The sequence below is a fragment of the Sorex fumeus genome, unplaced genomic scaffold (assembly GCF_029834395.1).
Source record: "Sorex fumeus unplaced genomic scaffold, SorFum_2.1 ptg000098l, whole genome shotgun sequence".
NCBI lineage: Eukaryota > Metazoa > Chordata > Mammalia > Eulipotyphla > Soricidae > Sorex > Sorex fumeus.
Genome location: NW_026606155.1, coordinates 45,316,977 through 45,343,364, shown reverse-complemented (window position 1 = coordinate 45,343,364; position 26,388 = coordinate 45,316,977). Strand labels below are relative to the sequence as shown.

Below are 26,388 nucleotides of genomic sequence, written 5' to 3'. Positions count from 1 at the left end.
GAACATAAGGAGAAATTTTGGAGAACGCATTAATATTCTCAGAGAGAAAAAAAGGAAAGTTACCCCTATGACATAAGAGCCTGATGCAATAATAAAACAAAAGGATAAGTCAAAGTCCAAAATCCAACACCCAAGTAATAGAAGCTCCAGAAAAAGAAAATAGAGGAAACTGAGTATATAAAATCACTAGAAAGTCAAATTTTTTTCCTGAAAATGAGCCCACCAAGTTCCAGCATAACAAAAAAATCAAGGGGGTAAGGGGTGGAGGGTGCAACTGAGACACCGGGACAATGGTGGAGGGAAGGGGACACTTTGGTGAGGGGTATGGTGCTGGAATATTTCATTTATGACACCCTATTAGTAATAGTTTTATAAAGCAGGGTGCCTAAAATAATTGTTAAATTTAAAAGAATCAAGTTCAGGGTTGAAGAAATAATACAGCAGTTAGAGTACAATATATCGCTGACCTAGTTCAATCCTCCGTACTCCATTTGGTCCCCTAAGCTCCATCAGGAGTGATCCCTAAGCTAAGAGAAGTAAGCCCTAAGCACACTGCTGGGTTCTCTCAAAACACAAAGGGTAAAAAATGACATGGTATAGTCCCAACCATTTGCTATTTACATCCCATTTCCTGAGTGTGAGGCTAAGATACCTTCCCCTCTCCTCAAACACACACACACACACACATACACACACACACACACACAAAATCAAGGCCCATAATTTTCACAATTCAAAATAGTATAAACAACTCAACTTATTTTGGGAATCATTTTGTAAAATAGATGCATATCAAATCAGTAAATAGTACACTTAAAGCCAATATAATGCTTTATGTCAGTTACACATCAATTTAAAACACACATACAACACACACACACACACACATTCATACTTATACCCAAAGAAAGAATTAGTCAAGTGTGTGGCTGAACACATTCTTTAAACAGGCATGGACAAGGCCTTATCCATGGCTCCCCTCCCTGCTCCACTTTCTGTCACTCATAAGTTGTTTCTTTTACTTTTTTCCCCTCAGGAAGCCCCTGGAGGAAGGATATACACCACAAAAAAGGGAGTAAAATATGAAAGAAGATTTCACGAGAAAGATAACTGGAGCACTGGGAGAAGAGGGAAGCAATGCAAGCGTCTAGGAGACAGTGCAGAGATGACGATGTGATAGCCACATTCTAGGCACCTCAAGGAACCCATGGAGTTTGGAGTTTGTGACTCAGCAGCCAGGAATGCTGAAGGTTGTCATAAGCCAGCCACCTGCCTTATACTATCTTAAATAAATATGAAGATATTGAACAAACCTAAAAGCTTCCAAAGAGTCTGGGAGACCGGCCAGACAATTCAGGCTGTAATGGCTGCTGCATTTGATGGTGCTTGTTTCTGTAAGTCCTGGGTGTGGCTGAGCTCAGAGTGGGGAAGGGCTGAACAGTGAGAAAGTGGGGGAGGGACCCCACTTTATCTTTTATCACCACCAGGAAGAGACCCCTTTGCATCCAAACTGCTTCCAAGGAATCGCACCGAAGATCAGCCCTGTCTGGGCTCCCCTCCTCCATCCTGAGATCAGGTGGCTGAATGTTACACAAACCCTCACCTTAGTGAATGGTGCTGGGAAGACACAGGGTAGGATCCAGCTCAGCCAGCTTAGCAGGTCTGCAGGAATGTGTCCATTCCTGAAAATGTAAGCTCTGCAGACCTGGAGATGGGGAGCGACGCCAGGAATGGGAAAACTGAACAAGGACAAAGACAGGGTGCTCAGGAAGGCCTTCACTCTCTGGGGAACCAGGGAGTCTTCCTTGGGGTCTTCAGTTCAGTTACCTCCTTGAGAGCTACAATTGCTTCCCTGGAGTCCATGGACTCTCAGCTCAGTAGAGCATTTCTTCAAACCAGAGTAGAACCAAAGCTGCATTCTGCTTTAATTTTCCTTAAGGGCCATACCCAGTGGTGTGTAAGAATCACCAAGGCAGTGTTCAGGAAGGCCCATGTAGCACTGGAGATTGAATTCTCCAGTGGGTTTGCACAAGCTAGTCAGATGCTCTACCATTTGAGCGATAGCCATGTCTCCTGCTACTTAGAGGTGGAGGAGGGACAGACTCCTGAGTCCTCCACCATTGTGACTTCCCATCATTCTGCTGCTGCTTAAGGAACTTCATTTCATCCCCGGAATCATAACATGCTCCCAGTGATTTGACTCTAAGGAGCGGTGAGGGTGATAGCATTAGAAATGTCGGTGGGCTGGGTTTTTGGTGTAACTGTACTATGTCACTATACCATACTATGTTTTTAATCAATTGGAGATGGTTGGGCTCAATTACACATGTAATTAAAGCCAGAGAGAATACAGGAGATTCTGGAAGTAGTGAATCCAATCAGAAAGAATTATGAGGGAATATCAAAGATAAAAGCCAAGGGAAGTTCCAGGAAGACAGTGGGGAGCTAACTGTGCAACACTCACAAGGAAACAAATGGAACCACTGGAACTCACCCAACATGATGATCCCATGAAAGTATATTGAAAATACATAAAAAGAGTGAGGAAAGTTAATGAAAGGATTAAAAATCAGTCAGCAAATTTTAAGAGCAAGGCAAGGATTAATATTCGGGAAGAAAATGGAAAAAAAAACCCAAGTGAGGTAAAATGACCTGCTTTCAGTAAGATTTTCTCAAGCACAATAATGGGCACAGTGAATATCAAAGCAATAAAATTTCAGGGAGGGTGTTACCATGTCCTGTCATGTTCAGAGATCTTTTTTTGGGGGGGAGGGATTTTTGGGTCACACCCATTGATGCACGGGGGTTACTCCTGGCTCATACACTCAGGAATTACTCCTGGCGGTGCGTGGGGGACAATATGGGATTCTCGGAATCAAAACCTGGTCAGCTATGTGCAAGGCAAATGCCCTACCCACTGTGCTGTCACTCCAGCCTCCAGGGCTCTTCTTTCTATGTGCACAGGGGTCACTCCTGGTGGTGCTTGGAGATTGTACCTAGATGAGCTGTGTGCAAGGCAGGCTCTTTACTATCTCCCCAGACCCTGAATTAATAAAATTCTAATGAAATCATTTTGGTGGAGTACAAAGAGGAAAAGGAAAATGTAACATGGTGAGAGCTAAGTCTTCACCTTCACAAAAGGAAGTGTATAGATAATATCTAAAATTGATTAAGAAATAGAACATCAATCTCTTTATATTGCATCATATGGCTAAATTTGATATGCTTTGTGGTGCGCTGTGCCTATTTGTGACTCAAGTGCTTGGGGGAGTCTCCTACATGCAAAATATGAGCTTCAACCCTTTGAGCTATGTCCCTTCACTGATTTGCACATAATTTTGCCCAGGAGCCTTGTACCTAAACTTCCATTATTTTTTTTTCTTTAAATATCTTCTTGCAGTTTTAGTGTCAGGATACAGAGGCCTCAAAATAATTTGGAGCTAATGTCATCAAATTATGAAGGTCTTACTATTAGATAAAGGTATGAAGTATAGGGGGTGAAGTAACAGTACAGTGGATAGGGCAATGACCTTGCACACGGCTGACCTGAGTTTTATCCTTGGTACCCCATATTAACCCTTGAGCCTCTCAAGAGTGATCCCTGATAGCAGAGCAAGTAGTAAGCCCTGAGAACTGCTGGATGTGACCCAAAAGCAAACAAATAAACAAACATATGCAGCCTAGTGACATTTCTTTTGTTTGCTTTGCATATATCTTCCATGATGTGTTGGCTTCACAAAATATTTTGCAAAAGGCAATTTTCTATCTATCCTTTCCATGTTTGGGTGGCAAGCTTCACTATTACCTCAATGTCCTAATAAAATTTAGGTGATAAAACATAAACAATTATGAAAATAAAGAAATGGCTTTAAGCGTTTCTTCAGATACGCAAGTAATAAGAGAAATGGTGAAGAAAGAAACATGGATCTTCCCCCAGCACTCCTAATATAGAGCAGTTCTCTCCACTGTGCTCTTCCAATAACAAGAAGTCAAACAGTCAACATTCATCAAAGCTTTATTTCTATACCAAGGCTACAACAAAGATGGGGAAGGAAGGGCTGACAGGGTCCTATAAAACTATACATCCTTAAGAATTCATCCTAAGAAAATATTTACACAAGGGGTTGTTCACTGTCATTGTTAATCACAGATAAAAACTAAAAACAAAATAAATATTTTACTAGTGGATAACTGGAAAAAGAAGGGGTCTTTCTATGTCTGCACAACGGAATTCTATATAGTCATTACAAAACTATATACGCCTTAGAGAGACAGTACAGCAGGTAGAAGCTTGCCTTGCACACAGCTGACGTATGACCAATCTTTGGAACCCCATATGGTAGTCTGAACACAACTCTGAATGACTCCTGAGTGCAGAGTTAGAAGTAAACACTGAGCACTGCTAGTTGTGCCCATCAAACAACAATAACAATAACAAATATATACTTATATAACAAGATCCTTACACGATACTCTGTTTTATCATGGTAAAATATTGAAGAGAATAGCTAAGATGATGCGTTTGAAGTTTGAAAACACACTACCAAACTTTCATCTAAACAGATTGCCCCAAGATGTGCCAGTAATATCCTCTGACAGTATTAGGTTTGGGAATTTTCAAGTCAAGATACCTCTTTGTAGGGGGAGGCAGTTGTTCCATATCTGGCAATGCTCAAGGAATATTCCTGGCTCTATACCCAGGAATGATCCCTGGAACTGCTGGTGAGGGTGGTGGGTTATATGTGGTGTCAGGGATTCAACCAGGGTCAGCAGTGTACAATGCAAGCACCTTAATTCCTATATTATCTCTCTAGTCCCCAAAGTAACTTTTAAAATAAATATAAACCTTTTATGATTAATCTTATTTTGTGGGGAGGGCACACAAGGCAGTGCTTCGGGTTTACTCAAGACTGCACTCAGGGATTATTGCTGGTGGGCATGAGGGGACCATATAGGATGCCTTTAAACCCAGGCTGGCCACATGCAAGGCCACATGCAAGGCCACTAGACCTCCCCACTATGCTCTCTCTCCATCCTGATTAATCTTTTTGAAATCATATTTTAGGATCCAGGGATGTGATACAAGTAGTAAAGAATGAGTCTGATATGCATGAAGCCTGTGTTTAAAACCTTGATCTCATATCTGAAGAGCAAGAGATTGCTAGGCAAAGTAGAGGAAGTTGGGCAACACAGGCTGAGAAAACAGCAGGTCCTGAAACCCACAATGCTAATGATTCTGTGCGTCATGTTTTATGTGGCTGGCTGGCAGGCAAGGGGAGTGTGAAGAGAGAAAGATCCTGCATCCCATGTGAGGAGCTTAGCAGCAAGCTGTGTGGGCTAGAAAAGGACTTTACATAGGGGAGTGGCATGACTGACTTTGTAATTTAGAAATTTGTTTTTAGAAATAAAATGATCACAAGACATTCTTTGGGGAACAAATGCAAATGCAAGATGGACACACAACCTGATTCTGGACGGGAAATACAACACTAGCACATTTTGAATATTGCCTAATAGATCAAACCTAAAGCTAAAAGAGAATGGAGCCTTCTGACATCTAGGCAATGTAATGACAAATAAGAAATTGCAAACAAGAAACTGCATGTAATGAGAATTATGAAACTGTAATGAGATCTAAGAAAATGTAATGGGGACTGGGAACCTCTGAAACTGACCCCAAGGTTAACTGGGAAAGGAAAGAAGAATTTTCCCTTTGGATGACCCTTATCAGCATGGATAAAGACCCACCAGATGTAAGGGAGAGCACTGGGCCCACCAGATTTATGGGAGCACATGGGAGGTGACACATGAAGGCCACACCAAATGGGCTAGCGATACTGATGCAGACTTTTTGGAGAGCACCTGAAGGCTGGAAAAGATGCCTTTTTTTCCCTTTTGTAGATTATAGCTCTCTTTTAGAGAATAAAAGGAAGACCCTCTCAGCAAACGGGGCTCCAAGTCTCTTTCGACTTGGGGTCCTCAGTGCTGAGCCTCTAATAAACTCACTATCCTCTCATGAGCACTCTCTCTCTCTCTCTCTCTCTCTTGTTCATTTGCAGCTCATGCCAACACAATAGGTACTAAGTCATCAATTCATAAATATTCAGAGCTGAGTTCCCTCAAAATTTACTTGGTTCCAGCCAAACATTTTTACAGGAAAGGATACCTGTAAACAACTTAACAAAGATGGCAATAAGGATGCTTATCCACTTGCTGTGTACATCCTTACAGAATTCTATTTTATAGAGATCATACATTGGAAACAAAATTTCCTATCAACTAAAAAAAATGTGATGTACACATTTACTTCTTAATGACAACAAGCAAAATTATAAAATAGCATTTAGAATAGATAATAGAAAGCTTGGAAGATAGTTCAATGGGATAGAGTTCAAGCTAGATTCAATCTTTGGTACCACATGGACCCCTGAGCACTGCTAGAAGTACTCCCTCAGCACCAGCAGGCGTGGCAAAAAAAAAAAACAAACAAAACCAAACAAACAAAAATGGAAAATTGCTAAATATTCAGTTTAGTAAAAAGTAACCTTTATTTTTAAAACAAATAAAATTCCTTAAACTTCAAAATAATTGGTATGATCTAGCTGAAAATAAATCTTGTTGCAAATGTGTTCTTTTTTTAGTTTTCTCACATTTCTAACATTAGTTAATCTTACATTTGACAAACCATGGCACACTGTCATTTGGACTTGAGATTTTTTTTATTTAACCACATATATATCTATTGGTCTTTCCCTTCTCTAACCCACCACCATATCAAAGTATTTTTTTAATCTCCTGGAACAAAAATAAAGTTCCAGCCAGGAGAGTTAAAAAAAATAATCAGTTTTCAAAATTCTAATCCTGTTTTGTTTTTGTCCTTTTTACTTCTGCTTAAATTATAAACTAAGAAATAACTGTCTCCAAATTGCTTTCAATTCCCCATTAATTAGTGTTCCCCAACAACTCATTCTAAGGTGATTAAATGAAATCTTGCAACATCTCCCCAGTACCACATAACCACAAATAACTCATACCAATAAGTTTAATTGACGTGTCACTTGCAAGCTGTCAAAAGAGCAAACGTCAACATACTGAATCTTTTCTGCCTTGAATACATAACTTATCTGTATCAAGGGCTTACTGAAGAAAGCTGTCTATTCTCTTGGCTCTGACTATATAAATTAACAAGAAAAGCCTGTGTATGGTCACAAACCATGAGCCATTTTAATCCCATTTGCTCGGAGGTCATGGGAGATCATATACAGATACTATCACATGACAGAGCAAACCTTGTGCCCAAGACTTGAAAATATTATCGAGGGCCGCTGGAGTGTGAACATGAGTTAGGGTGGTAGGAGATGCCACTGCCACCATCCACAACACACTTTGCATACGTCCCAAAGTTGGGGTCCTAGGAACAGAGCAAAATATGCAGAGAGCAGAATGTCCTTCCTTTTCAACTTCTCTAGAATCTCTTCTTTCAATGCAATGGTCACTCTTTCAAAAAGCCTTCTTTGACCCACTTTGAATATGTTTCCCAGGGCCTTTGATCAATCTATTCTCTCCTTCGGGAAAGATGGAAAGATTGACTCCAAAGTTAGCAACATCACCAATCGCTGAGCCAAGAAGTCTTCCACTGGAATTTCTATGCAGATTCTACCCACTCTAGAACATCCTCTCTCCTAGAAAGGCTACACAGGTTAAGCAAACGGGCTTGTGCTTTCTAATTCCTATTTTCCCCTTCCAACTCCTTCCATCTCATGCTGCACACGTTCTTCAAAATCCACCTTGTAAGAGATGAATCTTCATCTCAAAGCAGAATGAAACCAACACACAGAAACGTGGGGTGGCAGAGAACAAACAGCACAGTTGAATAGATAGGAGCCAAATTCCAGCCTGATTTCTAAATACTCTAGAAAGGGACTATCTTGAGCCAGGAGAGACATCACTTTATTTTCAAACAAAGACTCTGTCAGCTGAACTTTCTTCTGAGATGCAGCAAGGTGCTACATATACTAGATAGATATGTGATAATATCCGGGGCACTTCAGAGCTTTTCCTAGTCTTCCCGGTTACACATCAACACATGCTTTTTTAACCTCTGCTGACTTCAGTTTGCATTGTTCTGTTACTTGCAGCCAAAGAAGTTCTCACTGTTATAACAAACAAACCTGGGTTGATTTAGATTGTCCTAAATCCTGTTCGTTTTCACCTTAAACTTCCCACGAGCCATTATTTTTCAACTCTTTCTTGTCAGTTACAGAATAACTAATTTTCCTTTTCCTTTTTAGAGACTGAGATGGCTTTCACGCACCTGTGCACCAGAGAAATCCCGCTGAGCCTAAGAATGTGACTGCTGGTTTCTTCATAGGAAATGATTACTCACAACTCTTCCAAAACTTCTGGTCACTGCTATACTGCTGAACCCAGTAGCACAGTTTGCTCTCCAAATACTGACAGATCTCCCCTCCACTGACAGATCCATCACTAATTTCTCCACACAAACCGTGGTGTGTTTTTGTTGTATGTTTCTGGTTTTAGTTGTTATTTAAGGATGGATTACTTACCCTCTCTGGTATCTGTCTAGCTCATGGAGAACCGTGTGGTCACAGTATTCAAACACCAGGTGAAGCTTCCGCTTCCTCCTGAAAACTTCAATAAGGTTGACAAGGTTGGGATGCTTGAGTTGCTGCAAACACAAGAGACAAGGGGATCAAATGTGAGCTGTAAAAAAACACTTTCTCAAATTTTGACCCAGTGGGAAAAAAGAAAAAAAAAGATGTTTGTTCTTTAAGAATATTCCTGTCTTGAAAGAGAGGGATAGACATAGAAAGATAGCATTCATCTGGGGGATATAAAATAATAAAATATGAGATTAATACCCAAGAATAGCTGAGAGCAACACCAGGAGAATTACTCCATAACTTAGAGGCCAGCTGGGTATTCTAGGGGAAAGGACAATTCAGATAGAAAGGGGAACACCAAGTGGAGGGTGTTTGGAGGATCCTCCCAGGAGGGGAGATGCAGGTTGAAAGTAGACTGGACTGAACATGTTCGCCACTCAATGCCTCTTTGGCTGATCACAGCGCCCAGGAGGAGAGAGAGAACAGGGGGGAATGCCCTGCCACAGTGGCAGGGGGGATGGGGGGATGGGAGGATGGGGGGGGAGGGATATTATCCTGGTGGTGGAAAATGGGCACTGGTGGAGGGATGGGTATTTGATCGTGGTATGACCGAGATCCAAGCACAAAAATTTGTAAATCTACAACTGTACCTCATGTCGTTTCACTAATAAAAATAAAATAAAATAAAATAAAAAAATTTAAAAAAAAAAAAGAATATTCCTGTCTTGGACTGCAGGAGACCATATGCAGTATTTCTTACTTTACTTTATACACTACCCGTTAGTTACTTGTAATCAAAAAATAATTATAACCCAGGTGGACCATACCTGGCAGTGCTCAGGGCTTACTCATGGCTCTTTGCTTAGGGAATAACTCTTAGTGGGGGCAGAGCATCATATCGGATGCCAGGGATTGAAGGTGGGTTGGTCATACACAGGGCAAGCTCCCTACCCATTGTACTATCACTCTGGCCAAATTTTAAACTACTAACACCAACCCATCCTTTAAAACTGATCAAGTCTCTTCCTAAGAGACATTGTCTCCTGCCACCCTCTGACTGCCACCACGTATTTCTTGATAAATATGTTTTTTATGTGTTTTATAGTCCCTCTGAAAGATTAATCATCATTGGTCAATTGTTTGTTAATTGTTTAATGCTGTCAACAGATGCAAGAGATCCACCAGACAGACCATCAGAAACATATCATCAGGGTCTGAGTTCCCTTATTTACTCAAAATTACATTAGTGGTATCCCAGTACAGAGCCACACACATGCTAGGCATTCAATAGTTGGTTGTGAAAGACTTGTCAATAAGGTTTCCAAGGCTGATGAACATTCTAAAACAGAACACTGAGTGCTGAGTGAAAAGCCGGAAGGCATGTATCTGAAAAGAGGGCCAGGAACAAAGGTTGGCTTTGGAAGATCAAAACTTGTTCTTATCTTTCTGGCCCCTCTCTCCATAATGCCCCCAGAAACACCACAGTAGTTAAACTGTTCAAGCAGCAAACATTGTTAGGCAATGGTCCAAGGGGTAAAACAGAAAAACCACAGCTTCTTAAGGCATAGTCTCAAAAGTCAGAAATGACTTCTGCTCTTTCTAGTGGTCAAAGCAAATCACAAGACCCACCTAGATCTGACCCTGCTGAAGAGGAAGAGCCAGTCATCCTTGCCAAGGTTCCCACCAACCAAGACCCCACTTCCACCCCCACCTGGATTTAGCTGACTGGGTGAAATAGTCAAGTCACAGAACTGTGGGAAGTAACTAATTTTTCTGTTTTGTTTTAAGCTACACAGATGTGGGACAATTTGTTAATTGATACAAGCAATAAATATAATAGATAATTTTGCAACAGAATCAGCAGATGAAGTGGGAAGGGGGGTAGGAATTTGAAAACTCCAGATGCCCAGGTCCCTGCCTAGAGAGCTTGAGGGGTTTCAGGCAGGTAACAGGTATCTACTTGGGTTTATTTGTTTGTTTGTTTGTAGTCAGTGCTGGGAATCAAACTCAGGCTCTCACACATGCAAGACAAATGCTTGGTCACTGTGCCATATCTCTGGCTCAAGGCATCCATTTTTGCCAATGGAACATTCTACAGAGGTTCAATATGTAGTAAGGTATTAATTGCAGGCAAGTAGAAAATTTACTGATGATAGGAGGTTCAAAGGAAAAAACTGGAAGTTCTTGAACTGCACAATGTAGTGTATTTGTATAAGGAAAATACTGATGAAGATACCACCCCCTCTTTCTCTCTCTCAAACCCTCTATCTACTCAAGTTCCTACTCCAGGCATCACACTCGATAAAACACATATCAAACAGCAATTCCTGTGTAGCCTGTGACTTTCACAGGGGCCAGAGTACAGATGACACTCTGAGACAGAAAACCTCCCAGTTATGGTTTTATACCTAGAATCTGTTAGCCTGAGCTAACATTTTCTAAAGTAGAATAGCATTGAGTCCCCTCTTAAAGAATAGCACTGGCGCAGATGTGTTTCAAGCAGAAAGCCAGCAATTGATTTCAAAGGGATGAAAGGATGGATTTATGACAGAATAAACCTCTGCGGAGGGCAGAGGTTTACTCTCAGGTATTGAAGAAAATCTCTGCCTACAAGTCCAGCATTTGAATCTTAGATGCTTTTCATTTTTCATATTCCCTCTGTTGGCCTCGCATCTCCAGCCAACTCAGCAAAAGTACAAATGAAATAATTCTACCAAACCTAGCACCATCTCTCTGTGTCAAGTCTTCCAACTCATGTCACACCCGCAGCAATTCCCCTGGGGCACTGCTGCCAAGGTAAATCCAAAAGACCTCTTGGTTTCACATCAACTGAGTGCAACCTCATCTCTTACCCATGCCCACCCAAACAGACTGAATCCTCCACTTCCTTTCATTATGGTACAAGCCCATCTGGTCTTCTCTCCTGTTTTTTTTTGGGGGGGGGGAGGGAGTATGGTGGTGAAGGCTTGGGGGCACACCCAGCAATGCTCATGGCTTACTTCTGACTCTATGCACAGGGATCACTCCTATAATTGTTCAGAGAGCTATATGCGCCATCAGGAACAGAACCTGAGTTGGCCACAGGCAAAGCCAGCATCTTTCCCTGCTGTCCTCTCTCTCTAGCTCCACCCACATTCTCTTTGAAGCATCTTCTCCCTGTTGATGTCATACTCTCGCTGGGCCTCCTCTGTCACCTCCTCCAACCTTAGCTTACTTGGCAAGAACCCAAGGAGCTGGTGAAGAGCACTGTCACAGGCACAGAGTGAATCAAGCAGGACTGAAATAAATTACACCCTTCTCTTACTCTAACTCTTTTGAAAGCCTAGAATCTATTAACAGTAGGATACTCAATTCAAATAACACATAGATTCTTTCCAACTGGCTATTACAAATCAAATTATGATAAACTAGACTAGCTGGTGAGGCTTCTCTTTGAATCACTAACATTTTTTGGCCTCAGAGTTCCCTCTGCAAGAGTAAGAAGCTCAGGGTTGCTGTCGCAGCATTTTTACACATAAAGCACAAACGAATGTGCCAGACCCCTACTCATCTCATCAGGAAGGTTAACTGCTAACATTGTGATTTGAGGTTGTGATTTGAGGTTGATTTTGGCAGGAAGATATACACTTGGCAGTACTCAGGGGCCATTCCATTCACTGATTCTCCTGGTGGTGCTCAGGGGACAAGTGGTACTGGGGACTGACCTCAGGGCTCCCACATGTCAAGCATCTTCAGCCCTTTCAGTTACCTCCCTGACCCTGATTCTATTTTTATTAAGGATGATTGTAACTGTTCACTAAATTGCTTATCTTAATGCCCCAGAAGTACTCTAATCATCCTGAGGTTGCTGTGACGAAGCACTAACTGCCCTCACCCATATAGCTCATGGAACCTAGAAGTGAAACCAAGCATTAAGCAAAGAATCAGGTAGTATTAGCATTACTAAAGAGTTAGATACAGAATGCAAGATACAGGGGCAGGGTGAGCTTTGAGTGTCTAAATAGAGATGCCTAACCTGCTTTCCAGAAGGAGAGTGAAATCTTCTGGGGATGAGAGTACTTTCTACCACGTGGAGTCCCACTTTGAGGCATGCGAAGCTTTGGTGTGTGTTGACATGTTATTTTCTGAGAATAAGTCAGCAGCAATACAGAAAGGTATCATTTTGGTTTTTCATTTGTCTTTTTTGTTGACAAAACTTTGTTTTACTTTAAATAGATACTAAAAAGTAGAAAACGAGGGCTGAAAAGATAGTACAACAGGTAGGGCAATTGCCTTGCAAGTGACTGATCAGTATTCAATCCCCAGCAACCCACAGGGTCCCCACAGCTCCACCAGGAGTGATTCCTGAGCACAGAGCTAGGAATAAGCCCTGAGCACAGTGGGGTATGGCCCAAAACAAATAAAAAAGTAGAAAACCTTGATCCGGAGAGACAGGACAACAGGAAGGGCAGTTTCCTTGCACATAGCCAACCCAGATTCAATCCCTCTTTCCAGCTGCTGAGCCCCACCAAGAGTGCTCCCAGAATGCAGAGCTCTGAATGCCACTGGATGTGGCACTCCCTCTCCCCCAAAATAGAAAATCTTAATGCTATGTAGCTTAATATCCACTTAACATTTTTGACTTGTTGAAATATTTTTGATTTTGTTACAGTACAAAATATTGAATTTTACATTTTCAAACACTATTAAGAATTGCTTTTCTCTTCACACTGCCAGTATGTTTCTAATATGTCCACATATCTTAAACAGTCTATCTCTGGCCTGTTCCCCCTGGCGGTTAGGTGATCACCATCCTCCAGAAGCTACTGGACAGTCAGGTTTGGGCCCGCAGTGACGAGACACACAGGGCCTCATTGGAGTGGAGCCGGCCCTTTCCTCCCTGCCCCAACAAGATCCCGAGTCACCACCCACGAATGGCCTCTCTGGCTCCTGATCAGGCTGCTTAACGGCCATGATCCAAGAGACTCTGAAACAAATCTCAGAACCCAACGGCTTTTGGCAGAAATGCGTCCAGTCCCCGCAGTAGATTACCAGAACCGGGTCACCCCAGGGGGAATAGGTTTCATGTCTTGGCCTGTTCCCCCTGGGGGCTCAGTGGCCGCCATCCTCCAGAGGCCACTGGACAGTAGGTTTGGGCCCACAGTGATGAGACACACGGGGCCTCACAGAATGGGAGTGGAACTGGCCCTTTCCTCCCCACCCCAAGGAGACCCCTGGTCACCACCCACGAATGGCCTCTCTGGCTCCTGATGAAGCTGCTTAATGACCGTGATCCCAGAGACTTGGAAACAAATCTCGGAACCCAGCAGTTTTTGGAAGAAATCCCTCCAGATTTAATTGTTAAAATTTTGGAATTCCAAAGGCATGCAACATCATATATTATTCATAATCAGCAATAGAAAACAAATTGTCTACAGTTGCCTTTTCGACAGATCTGAGTGTTGGGGTAAAATCCCAAACAAAAATGGTGGGTCTTATGTTGAAATATTGAATGTGATCAAAGTAGAGAGAGAGCAATATGGAAGTCATCTGCCCGATAGGTGGGGGGAGGATGTGGGATGGGGGATATACTGGGGTTTTTGGTGGTGGAAAATGGGCACTGGTGAAGGGACGGGTGTTTCATCATTGTATGAACGAAACTTAAACTTAAAGCTTTGTAACTGCTCTTACAGTGATTCAATAAATAAATTTATAAAAAGGAAAAAAAGTAAGGTGGAGTTCATGCCCAATTCAATCAGCCTAATCTGGCTGAATAAATAGCAATACTCCTACATTTATAAAAGAAAAAGTCTATCTCTAAAACATCAGGAAGTAGTCTAGTATGACTTTTCAACATAGACATTAATAAGAAAATTTCTTGGGTTTTCCACGGAGGAGGGGGTCTTCCCCAATTTTTCCAGTTTCTGTTTTATTTTATTGGATTTTTCTTTCATTTATAATCACAGGAAACTCCAGAATACTCTGGCTTGGTTTTTCTGAAATATTATTTAACTCTTGGGCAGCTCTAGTGATTGGGTGATCTAGTGATCAGTGCTCTGTCTCAGGTGCTGTTCAGGGCACTGGAGCCATAATAGTAGAGAGGACAGAGGACACAAGCATTAAAGCAAAGTCTCTCAGGTATGAAGGATCGTGCTCTCTCAGAGACACTGTCCCCGATGGTCTGACCTTGAGCAGAGTCCCAGAGCACAAGAAATATGTGAATCACAGGCTAAGAGCAGGAGAGGAGAAGAGAACAAGTGGAGAGAACTGAGACTTCTTGAGGAACTGAAGGACAGTGGCATGAGGTTCAATGCAAGGAGAGGGGTGGTGAGAAGGTAGAGACTGCCAGACCTAGACGGCCATGGGACAAGATTCACACCTTATCCTAAATATGGAGACTACTGGAAGGAATTTTAGCCTGATGTAACAGGATATCATTTGGTTGGGCTGGAGCGATAGCACAGCGGGTAGGGCGTTCGCCTTACAAGCGGCCAACATGGCCGACCCGAGTTCGATTCCTCTGCCCCTCTCGGAGAGCCCGGCAAGCTACCGAGAGTATTTGATATGCCAGACACAGTAACAATAAAGTCTCCGATGGAGACGTTACTGGGCCCGCTCGAGCAAATCGACGATCAACGGGAGGGCCTTTACCTTTACCTTTACCTTTATCATTTGGTTGTTGGTTGTTGTTGTTGTTGGTGGTGGTGGTGGTGGTGTGTGTGTGTGTGTGTTTGTGTGTGTAGAAGGTGGGGGTACACCCTGCTCAGCTCAGAGGCTATTCCTGACACTATTCTCAACAGAGACTCCTGGTGGTGCTCATCCAGTGCCAGAGATTTGAACAAGGGTCTGTCACGTGCAAGGCAAGCACCTGAACCCCTGTTCTATCTCTCCAGTCTTCAGTTGATGTTTATAAGAAAGCTTGTTATGGAGACAGGACATGGGATGGCTTGGGGGAGGCAACATGGAATTGAAAGCAGTGGAAGACCTGATCACTGAGAGGTGAAGGCTGCTCAGATCAGGGTAGGGTGGTGGGAAACAGGTGCTGTGAGGAAACAAGTTATTCAACTAGTCAGATCACAGTGATGGCTGGAGGTGAGGGATGAGGGATTGACGCCATCATTGAGAGGGTGAGCAGGGTGTTTGGGTAGGGGGGAAGTAGGGAGAGAGGGGGAGAGAGAGGAGAGAGAGGAGAGAGAGAGAGAGGAGAGAGAGAGAGAGAGAGACTGTTTTTGTTTGGGCTCGCTGAGTTGGCAGGCACTCTGAAATACCAAAGTGACATTGTCAGGTTGGCTGGCTCATGAGCTGAAGATCAAAGCTGCGCTCTACGCTGTGCAGGGGAAGTCAAGCAGGGTTCTGGGGTACAAGGGTAGGTGTGGGAATAAGCCAGAGTTAAAGGCAATTTCCCAGGAAGAGCTAGTGGGGAGGAGAGAGGCCCCAGAAAGCCAGCATCCTGGTCTGTGGTAAATAGGGAGGAAGCTGAATAGAAAGGGAAGAAGGTCCCCAAAGATAAAGGAGGAAGTGGTTAGTGGCAGAAGATGCTGAATGATCAGGCAGGAGAGATGGACCTGGTAGGGCAAGGGTGGGAAGTTGCGGGAGTGTGTAGGTAATAGGGGCTGGGGGGGGGTGGTATGGGGATGGGGGCATTCTTGGAAGCACTCAGACATTAGGACATCAGGAATGCAAGTGGCAGGACCAGGCCCCAGGTCTGTGAACTCAGCACTCAAATCGCCTGATGCCTCTCTGTACTGTCCTGCCCAATCCTGGCACACACTTGCAGACCCCTCTGCTTCTGATCCCAGTTTGCAATTGCAGCCTAGTGATTTGCAGCATGGGTCCAACACTGCAAATATTTAAGTTCATGGCTCATGGGGTTGGGATGTTTCTACTTCAATACAAAAAAAGGGGCTCTTTAGGGACACACAGAAGAATTAGATGAGAAGAACCAAGCATCAAGATGGATGGACATTCACTGGCTTCTCAGCATGCAGTCCTGAGAGAACTAAGTTACTATAGATATGACAAAGATGTGGCTTAATAATCATTTAATAGTAATTAATAGTATCTTTCTATATGTGAGGCTTCCTATATGTGTGGCTTCACAGCCATAGTCTCAGGTCTTGTCTTATTTCTCAGCACTGTGTGATTTGCACTGGCCCACTCTTGAAGATCTCAGTAAATCTTCCCAGGCCCTTATCACCGTTCTGCAGTTACACCTGCTTGCACTTAGATTCAGTTTCTTGGGTATCAAGTTTATACCATTGCCACTTCTAACTTACTTGGGACTTCTTTTTTCTTTATATGTTTTTGTTCGTCACCTGGTGATGCTCAAGGGTTTCTCCTTGTTCTGCACTCAGGAATCACTCCTGGTGGTACTTGGGAGACCACATGGGTTGCTGAGGATTGAACCCGAGTCAGTTAGTTGTGTGCAAGGCAAACACACTATCTGTTTTTCTAACACTCCAGCCCTTCTCTACATGTTTTACACACTGATGTTTCATGTGACAAAACAAAAACATCTCTTCCTTCTCACTGAACTTTACATGAGTCTGCTTGGTTCAAAGCAGAGCTGAGTTTTCCACATGCCCTTCCGGCAGCTTCCTCCAGCACTTTCTCCTCTGACCACTCCACAGGAAGTTGCCTTTATCATCACTTTGAATTTTTGTTTTTCTTTTAACATGCAATTTGTTTTACTCTTGTATTGTTAATTTTCACATTATTAGTGTTAATAGTGAGATATGTAATTCATGCTTCCATCAAACATGGAAAAATACACAAGCAATAGAAATTGCTACATATTTCAAAGTTTAAAAGTAAATTACATTTACTTATGGAAGTGATTCATTTCTCTCACACTTGCTTGGTCCCTGTAGGTATTGGGTTAGTGGACTCTACTCTCCGGGACTCTCAGTCACGTAATTCAATTGACTGGTTACAGACCACTGCATCTATGCTCTCTCTTATTGCCCCAATGTGAGGGACTCTCTGCTCTCTCTCTGTTCTCTGAGGATTAGTGGAGGAGGGATATTTACCCTTTTAAGTTTAAGAAAAAAAAAATCTCAATGAGAATATCCTGTTTTCCTTTCAAAAACATTCTTATTAACTAGAACAAATAACAAAAGAACAGAGATTAAAATTTGAAAGTGATATTTTTGAATGGACTATTGCTCACCTGGGGTCCCCCAAGGGGGGAGGGGAAATGCATGTTACAGTTTGGGTACAGAGAGGCTCCCCTCAGCACCTGGCAACACTGGAAGAGGGAACATGTCCCACTTTATATCCTTCCTAGGAAGGTGGAGGGACATCATGATCGTACTCCTGTACTGGCCACAGCTGTCTGTCATTTATATCGAGTTCACCTCCCAGAGAGTTTGGGTAAATTCAGGTCAGAGCTGCAGGTATGAAGCCTCAAGAGTCATAGAAAAGCAATTTACCAACAACTGATCTCTCCATTCAGAAACATGCAGTCTTAATGTACAGTGATGAGAAACTGTTATTTTATGATCTTTTCATTAAAAGCATGATTGAAAACTTAAAAAAAAACTTGAAAATGAAGCTACTTAGTCAGATGGATTTTTGTTTGTTTGTTTGTTTTTTGGTCACACCCAGCAGTGCTCAGGGCTTGCTCCTAGCTCTATTCTCAGGGGTCACTCTTGGCAGAGGTCAGAGGACCATATGCAATGCCAGGAATCAAACCCAGGTTGGTCACTTGCAAGGCAAGTACCCTACCCAATGTACTATCTCCCTGACCTTAAACAGACACCTTTTATGGGAGGTGGGGGCAGGAAAGTGGGCACCCTGAGGTGCTCAAAGCTTACTCGTGGCTCTATGCTCAGAGATCACTCTTGGTAATCAAGGGATCACGTGGGGTGCCAGGAATCAAACTTAGGTCGGCCGTGGCAAGGCAAATGCTATACCCTGACCCCCTTATCTATCACTCTGACCGCCCTTCCCCCCAAAAAATATCTTTGCAATAATAGCTTATCAATTAGAACAGAAAAAATTGATGATACCTAACTGCCCCTCCCCACCCTTATAATAATTGGTATAGGGTACTTTCCAAAGATTCCCATGGCAGGACTTATAATGATCTCAGGACTTGAAAACTAGCAAGGTTTAGAGCTTGCCAAAAAAACTAGCAAGGTTTAGAGCTTGCCAAACTAAGTAAGGAACAGAGAACCAAGATTCATACTTCCTCTCATCCTTCCCTTTAGTTGGAATGAATGCTCTCAGATAAATCACAGAACTCAGTGTTGGGTAATTTGGGATAATAGTACTAAGCTTAGCTTTTTGGTGCAGAGATAAAGCTCTAAATATCTTCACCTTTACACACTTATAACTTTGGAATTACAGATATGGCCCTGATTAAAAAAAAGATACTATTAAGAAATTATATAATAAAAAGTTTTATTTTCCTAAAGATAATTTATAGTGAAGTATAAAAGAATATAACATGAAACTGACACCCACGGACAGTAGACACAAGGGCCAGAGATCATTGTTTTTGAAAGGGCTCCTTAGCTGGAAGCCTGCCCCATGAGTGAAGGGGAGAAGGTAGCTGGAACAGAGAAGGGATCACTAAGAAATTGATGGTTGGAGGAATCGGTTGGGATGGGACATGGTGTGCTGAAAGTAGATAATGGACCAAACATGATGACCTCTCAGTGTCTTTATTGCAAACCATAATGCCCCAAAGTAGAGAGAAAATATGGGGAATATTGTCTATCGCGGAGGCAGGGGGAGGATAGAGAAGGGGGGGGTATACTGGGGAGATTGGTGGTGGGAATGTGTGCTGGTGGAGGGATAGGTGTTTGATCATTGTGTGATTGTAACCCAAACATGAAAGCTTGTTAACTATCTCACGGTGATTCAATAACATTTAAGAAAAAAGATAATTTGTAAATACAATGCCACCCCAATTAGAATCCAATAGAAGTTTAGAAGGTAAAATACTCTCTATGTTCACACAGAACTCTTAAAATCACAAAGGGAAAGAGCAGTGGGGGAAAGCTGGTTTAATGTATGGCAAAATTCTCAATAAAGTACTTATAATCATCCTCTCTATCCTCATCAGTAGGCTACATGGCTATTGGCACAGACAGGACCAAGCAGAATCAATATATTGCTCTGAATGAGAGCCAAGTATTTAAGGAAAATTAATATGACAAAGGTCATAATTGAATGTAATTGGAAAAATTGCTTTAGTAATAATGATTTGGGGAGTACTAGCAACCTTCAAGAAAACTCGAGTCATAATTCACTACTTAGTTTTAAAAAGTCAAATATATTAATTTTACATAAAATGTTACAAATATTTGGAAAAAGTAGGAAAACTTCATATAACCTTAGAATGAGACAAAGTATCATAAAAAAGCTATTACAACAGATCCAGAATTTTAAAAAGACAAAATAGGTTTAGCCACATAAAAACTATGCTGATCATGGGCAAGAGTGATAGTACAGTGGGTAGGGCATTTGCCTTGCACGTGACCAACCAGGGATCCTGGGCATTCCTGACCCCTGCCAGGAATGATCTCTGAGCAGCACTACTGGGTGTGGCCCACAAACAAAAAATAGCGTTCATAAAGATGACACAAGTTCTAGAAATGAATGGCTGCACAAAATGTGAATGTGCTTAATGTAATGCCACTAAACTATATACTTTGTAATGGTTAATAAGTGGGTTAGAGATAGTCCAGGGGTTAAGGCACACACTTTGCATGCTGCTGACCATGTTCAATATACTACATGGTCACCCAAGCATTTTCAGGATGCAGCCCTGGAGGCCCCCAATTACTTGTGGGCTGTGGCCTTGGATATCCCCTTAACACCACCAGGGTGGCCCAAGTCTAGCCTGAGCAGAACTACATCCTTGGGCCCTAGTGTGGAACCCTGGGCGAGTTGGCCAAGAATTGTGGGCAGGGTCAGTGGGCCACCTAAGAATGAGAATGGCTTGCTCCTTCCACTCAATGGTTAATACAGTTTTATGTGTGTAAAAATGGATAAAAATGGTTACTTGTTTTTAAAAAAAAGCTACACTGTCAAGAGACAAACAATTTGCAGGAAACTATTTGTTAAAATTGTAAAAAAAATTGTTATAGTTCTAATGGTACTAAGGAATTTAATGTGTTATGGAAAGAAATAAAGACAATCTCATAGAAAATAGGCAGAAACATATAATTTGGTAAAGTATTGACGAGGAAATTAAAATGATCTAAAAGATGCATGAGAAGATACTCTGTTTACATTAGTAGTAAGAGAAAGACAAACTTGAGCAACAATGTGGTGTGACATTTTTCTCTAACAGATAAGCAAACATTTAAAAAATTTGTAACATCCAGTGTTGCCAAGGGTACTGAGATATGCTGCATTAGAGTGCAACTGTTCCCATTTTGTTGTGGAAAGTTACTAGCAATATTATACAACACTCAAAAAACATGGCAAAAGATCTGAGGAGAAACTTCATTGAAGAAGAGATGCAAATGAAAGAGAAGCATGTGGAAAGGTGATCAAGATATTTTATCATTAAGGAATTGCAAATTACAACAGTAGAATGATACCATTACAAGCCTATTGATTGGCTCAAGCCCACTCCTCTTCCCCCAACCCACCCCCCCACCTCTGCCCCGTCCCTCTAGGAAAGCTGACAGACAACACCAAAGGCAGACGTTGACACTGAACTATTTGGCAGAGAACTTCCATTTACTGTTTCTGGGACAGCCTTATTGGAAAACTGGCCATTTCTTACAAAGCTAAACAAACTTTTACCATATAATCCAAGCAATCACACCCACAGGTGTTTGCCCAAATGATCTGATCACATGTCCACACAAGGAACCTGCACATAATATAAAACCTTTAATTTTGAATGCCTCCCAAATTGAAGCAAACGATTTTGTATTGGATAAACAATTATGCTACATCCATAGATGGAACAATATTGATAAAAATAAATTTTATTTACTTTTTAAAAATAGAGGCGGGAGGAAGGGGTGCACACCCAGCAGTGCTCAGGGCTTACTCCTGGCTCTGCACTCTGCACTCTTACTTCTTCTTCTTCTTTTTTTTTTTTTTACTAACCCTGGTGATGATCAGAAGTTATTCTGGGCTTTGCACCCAGGAATCACTCCTGGCAGGCTAGGGAGACCATATGAGATGCCAGGAACTGAACTCAGGTTGGCCGCATGCAAGGTCTTACCCACTGTACTATCTCTCTGGCCCTGATAACAACAATTTTTTTGCTTTCTGCTTTTGGGGTCACACCTGGAGATGCTCAGGAGTTACTCCTGGATCTGCATTCAGGAATCACTCTTGGTGGTGCTCGGGGGACCATATGGGATACTGGGAATTGAACCCGGGTTGACCGTGTGCAAGGCAAATGCCCTACCCACTGTGCTATTGCTCCAGCCCCCAATAAAAACAAATTTTATAAGCTGGAAAATATGAGCTCCTGGGGCCCAGGAAATTGCTCAAAGAGAGGCAGTGCATACTTTGCATGCCAGAGCCTCAAGTTCAATCCTTGGCATAGCCTGGTTCCCCTGAGCACAAATGGAAGGTTCTCAGAGAATGACCCCCCAGAAAGAGCTCTGAAGGCATGAAAAGCCAAATATACAACTTCACCGAATATTGCTCAGTGAATAAAGCCTGCCTTAAGTGATTATATACAGTATACTCTAGATATTCTGTAAGGTATTCTGGAAGGGCATATAAAGAGGTAAAAAGATCAATGGTCACTAGGGTTCAGAGAATATGTGGGAAAGTCAAATAGGTGAAACGCAAAATATTTTTTAGGACAGTGAAACTATTCTCAATGACTATACCGGGGAATTTATGGCAGTATGCATTTGTCAAAGCTCATAGAACTTTATGGCCCAAAGAACCATATGGCACAGTATTCAATATTTTATAAGAGCATTTGGAAGTTGGAAATTGTATGATAAGATGTAGAACATAGCAAAAGATTCTAGCTGTATCACACATGTATCACAAATGTATAAAATAATCTCTCTATTGAATATTTATGGTAAAGAGTGCTGACCTAATTAACTTTGGAGGAAGGAGAGTCTGTAAGACGAAAAGAAAAGGATCTACAGAGGAGCCTTATATTCTTATTGATAAACTTATTTCCCACAGTAGGGAATAACAATTCTGATCATGTTATATTGAAATTAAGTGACTGAACTGATAGTGAGAGTGAGATTTCTCCCTTGAAGAATGTGTATTGATAGATAAGCAAGGAAGAAAGACAATGCAAGCCATGAACTAGTCTATCCGTGGGTGAGAGTTAGAGATATTGGTGTGAACTCACATTTAACTTAGCACAGATACAGATGTTCCACAATTATGTGAATAATTATAGATCTGTGTATATATACAGAGTAGCAGGAGCACGTGCATACACACATACACATACACACACACACATACACACATACACTCGTTACTTTGCTGTAGCTGAGAGGTGTAGAAGCAGTCACAGCCTAGCAACAGGTACATTTAGTGTTCAAGTCAAGGTTTCTAACCCATTCACTAATAAAAAGAACCACCAGGTATCCTTTTATGATAGGGCAGGGAAAATACAAGATGAGGTTCAACTTCATTGTAGTACCAGTATATAAGAAAGTGCTACCAAAAATAAATTCCACAAAAAACTCCATTGATGTGATAATTCAAAGGAACATAAATATCCATGAGTACATACAGATAGAAATTAATGATTGGATATAAAAATAAATAGGGGGGAAATCAATATCCTATATAGAATTTTGATTTATGTAGATATTCTACATTTAAAAAGAGCCCAATTCCCCACTTCTTAAATGAGGAATGTTCTTAATGAATTTCCTTCAAGTGAGTACAGTAGTTCACTTCACTTAATCACTTAATCCCCGTTATTCATCGATTTATTCAAGCGGGTGCCAGTAACGTCTCCATTCATCCCAGTTGCGTGCTAGCGTAGCCCAATGGTATCTGTTTGTTCTAGGAACATGCAGAGCCTCAAACCGATCATTTAGGGTCTTGACGAAGAAGTCTGACCATCTTGTAGGTGGGCGTCCATGTGATCTTTTGATGTCCCATGGAATCCAATCAGTAATGGCTCTAGTCCAGCGGTTGTCTGTAAACCTCATTACATGTCCAGCCCATCTGATTTTTGATGTCTTGGCAAATGAGACAGCGTCCCTGATTCTTGAGCGTTGACGAAGATCAGAACTCCGGATTCTATCTCTCATTTGAGTGAATCGTGATATTCCAAGCATAGTTCTTTCAATTCCTCTTTGAGACACCCGAATAGCGTTCTCGTCCCATTTTCGTAGGGTCCAGGTCTCTGAGGCATATGTTAATGCAGGAAGAACAGTGGAATCAAAGAGATGTGCTCGTAGCTGGAGGTTCTTTGTCCTTTTAGTTATTTCTTCAATGCTCTTGAAGGCATTCCAAGCCGCTCTCTTCCTCCTGCGCAACTCAAGTGCCAGGTCATTCATCATGTTGATTTCTCGACCTAGGTATATATAACTTGCATTCCGAGATGGTGGTTCCGTTGAGAGTGAATGGAGCGTCAGGAACAAGGCTGTTTCTCATAAACATTCTGTTTCTCATAAACATTGTCTTCGTAAGATTCAGCTGTAGTCCGACCTTTCCACATTCACGGTCAAAGTCGTTCAGCATTTGTGCTGCTTGGCTGATGTTTGGTGTTATTAGAACGATGTCATCAGCAAAGCGGAGGTGGTGTAGTTGCCGACCATCTATCTTCACTCCCATGCTTTCCCATTCCAGTCGTCGCATGATGTTCTCAAGGGTGGCACTGAAGAGTTTTGGTAAAATGGTATCACCCTGCCGAACCCCTCTCTTGATGATATGGATGGTTACTTCTTTGTAGAATGGTGAGATCTTGGTAGTGAATCCGCAATAGAGCTCACGAAGGATCCTGATGTATTGAGTTTGTACGCCCTGATTGGCTAGGGCTTCCATGACCGCTTCCGTCTCAACAGAATCAAAGGCCTTCTTTAAATCAATGAACATTAGACAGAGCGGCATCTTGAACTCCCGAGAAACCTCAATGAGCTTAGCAATCGTGTGGATATGGTCGATGGTACTGAATCCTTTTTGGAATCCAGCTTGTTCACATGGTTGTCCTTCATCTAGTGTTCTGCTAATCCTATTCAGGATGACTCGAGTGAATAGTTTGTAGATGACAGACAATAGGCAGATTGGGCGATAGTTGCCAATGTCGTAGATGTCTCCTTTCTTGTATAGTAGTACAGTCCTGCTGGTTTTCCATTGGGATAGAACCTTGCATTCAGACAGGTAGCGTGTGAAGAGCCGAGCCAATGTATTGATGAGTACTGATGGTAAGTTCTTCAGGTGTTCAGGTCTGATCTTGTCTGGGCCAGGTGCTCTTTGTTTCTTTACCGACGAGATGGCATGTTGGTACATGTACAGTAGTTAGAGGTAGAAAAATACTAACTGTAGGAGACAAATCTGCAAACAGTATCTCTCCAGTTGATTAAGTTAGTGTGTTAGTCTGAACACTATATAAAATGTGATGTTCTCTTCTTCCCAAAATTTATAGACCCTATCTCACCAGGAGAGGAAAAAGTATGCACAAAAAAATGGCATTTTACAAAATACCTGACCAGTACTCCTCACAATGGTTATGGTCAGCAAAAACAAATACGGTCAAAAATTGTCCCAACCAATAGAAACCTAGGGACAGTAGATAAGTAAATGTAATGTGGTATCCTAAGTAGAAATCTTGACCAGAAAAGTAAGTGTGAATAAAGTATGAACTTTAGTTAGATATAATGAATATATACTGGTTCATCATTTAAGATAAAGCAAAGTTGCTAATCACAGGCAAAATGGTATAAGGCACACAGGAATTTTCCATTAAATTCTCTCATTTTTTCTGTAAATCCCAAAACTGCTCTAACAAATAAAATTTCTTTCTCTCTCTTCCTCTCTTATGCGGTACATCACTTTGGGGTAATATACTATACAAATCAGAATGCTTGCATAAAAACATGTATAACATACAAGGACATACAGAATTATTTGTGGAAAAAATAATTAGATACAACACAAATGCTCTTTTCATATGCTAAAAAAACAAGGGATGCTCAAAGCAAAAAATATTAAAAACTATGAAGCTATTAAAAAGAATTTAATAGAGGTCTACCTATTGACCTATGATTATGACATATTCTTTTTTCTTTTTTTTTTTCTTTTTTCATTTGGCCACGCCTGGCAGTGCTCAGGGCTTATTTCTGCTCCTGTACCCAGGGGTTACTCCTGGTGGATTCAGGGGACCATATGGGATGCCAGGAATTGAACCCAAGTGAACTGCTGTTGAGCACCCTTTCTGCTGTACTATTGCTCTGGTCCTATGACACATTCCTTTTTTTTTTAATTGAATCACCATAAGAGAGAGCATTACAAAATTGTTCATGATTGCATTCCAGTCATACAGTGTTCCAACATTCATCCCTCCACCAATGTAATTTCCCAGCACCAGTGTCCCCAGTTTCCCTCCTACCTCTTACAGCCACCCCGTACCCCATCATTGTCTATATTATCAATAGAGCGGCACCTCTATTCTCTCACTCTCTTTCTCTTACTCTCTCTCTTTTTAGGCATTATGGTTTGCGATACAGATGCTGAAAGGTTATCATGTATATCCTTTTTTTTTTGCATTATTCTTTTTTTACCTGCTTTCAAGACTTAGTTCTTGTCTAGAGTGATCATTTCCAACTAGTATTGTCATAATGATTCTCCTCTATCTTAACTACCCTCC

The 26,388-nt window shown here is 41.7% G+C and overlaps 1 protein-coding gene across 1 annotated transcript in view; it reads right to left on the bottom strand.

Annotated features, from left to right (window-relative positions):
• CDKL1 (cyclin dependent kinase like 1) overlaps positions 1-26,388 on the bottom strand; it is a 63,632-nt gene that overhangs the window by 19,101 nt on the left and 18,143 nt on the right. Inside the window, exon 3 of the mRNA XM_056134297.1 lies at positions 8,568-8,689. Within this exon, the coding sequence (XP_055990272.1) occupies positions 8,568-8,689 (122 nt within the window). The remainder of the gene's footprint in view (positions 1-8,567; positions 8,690-26,388) is intronic.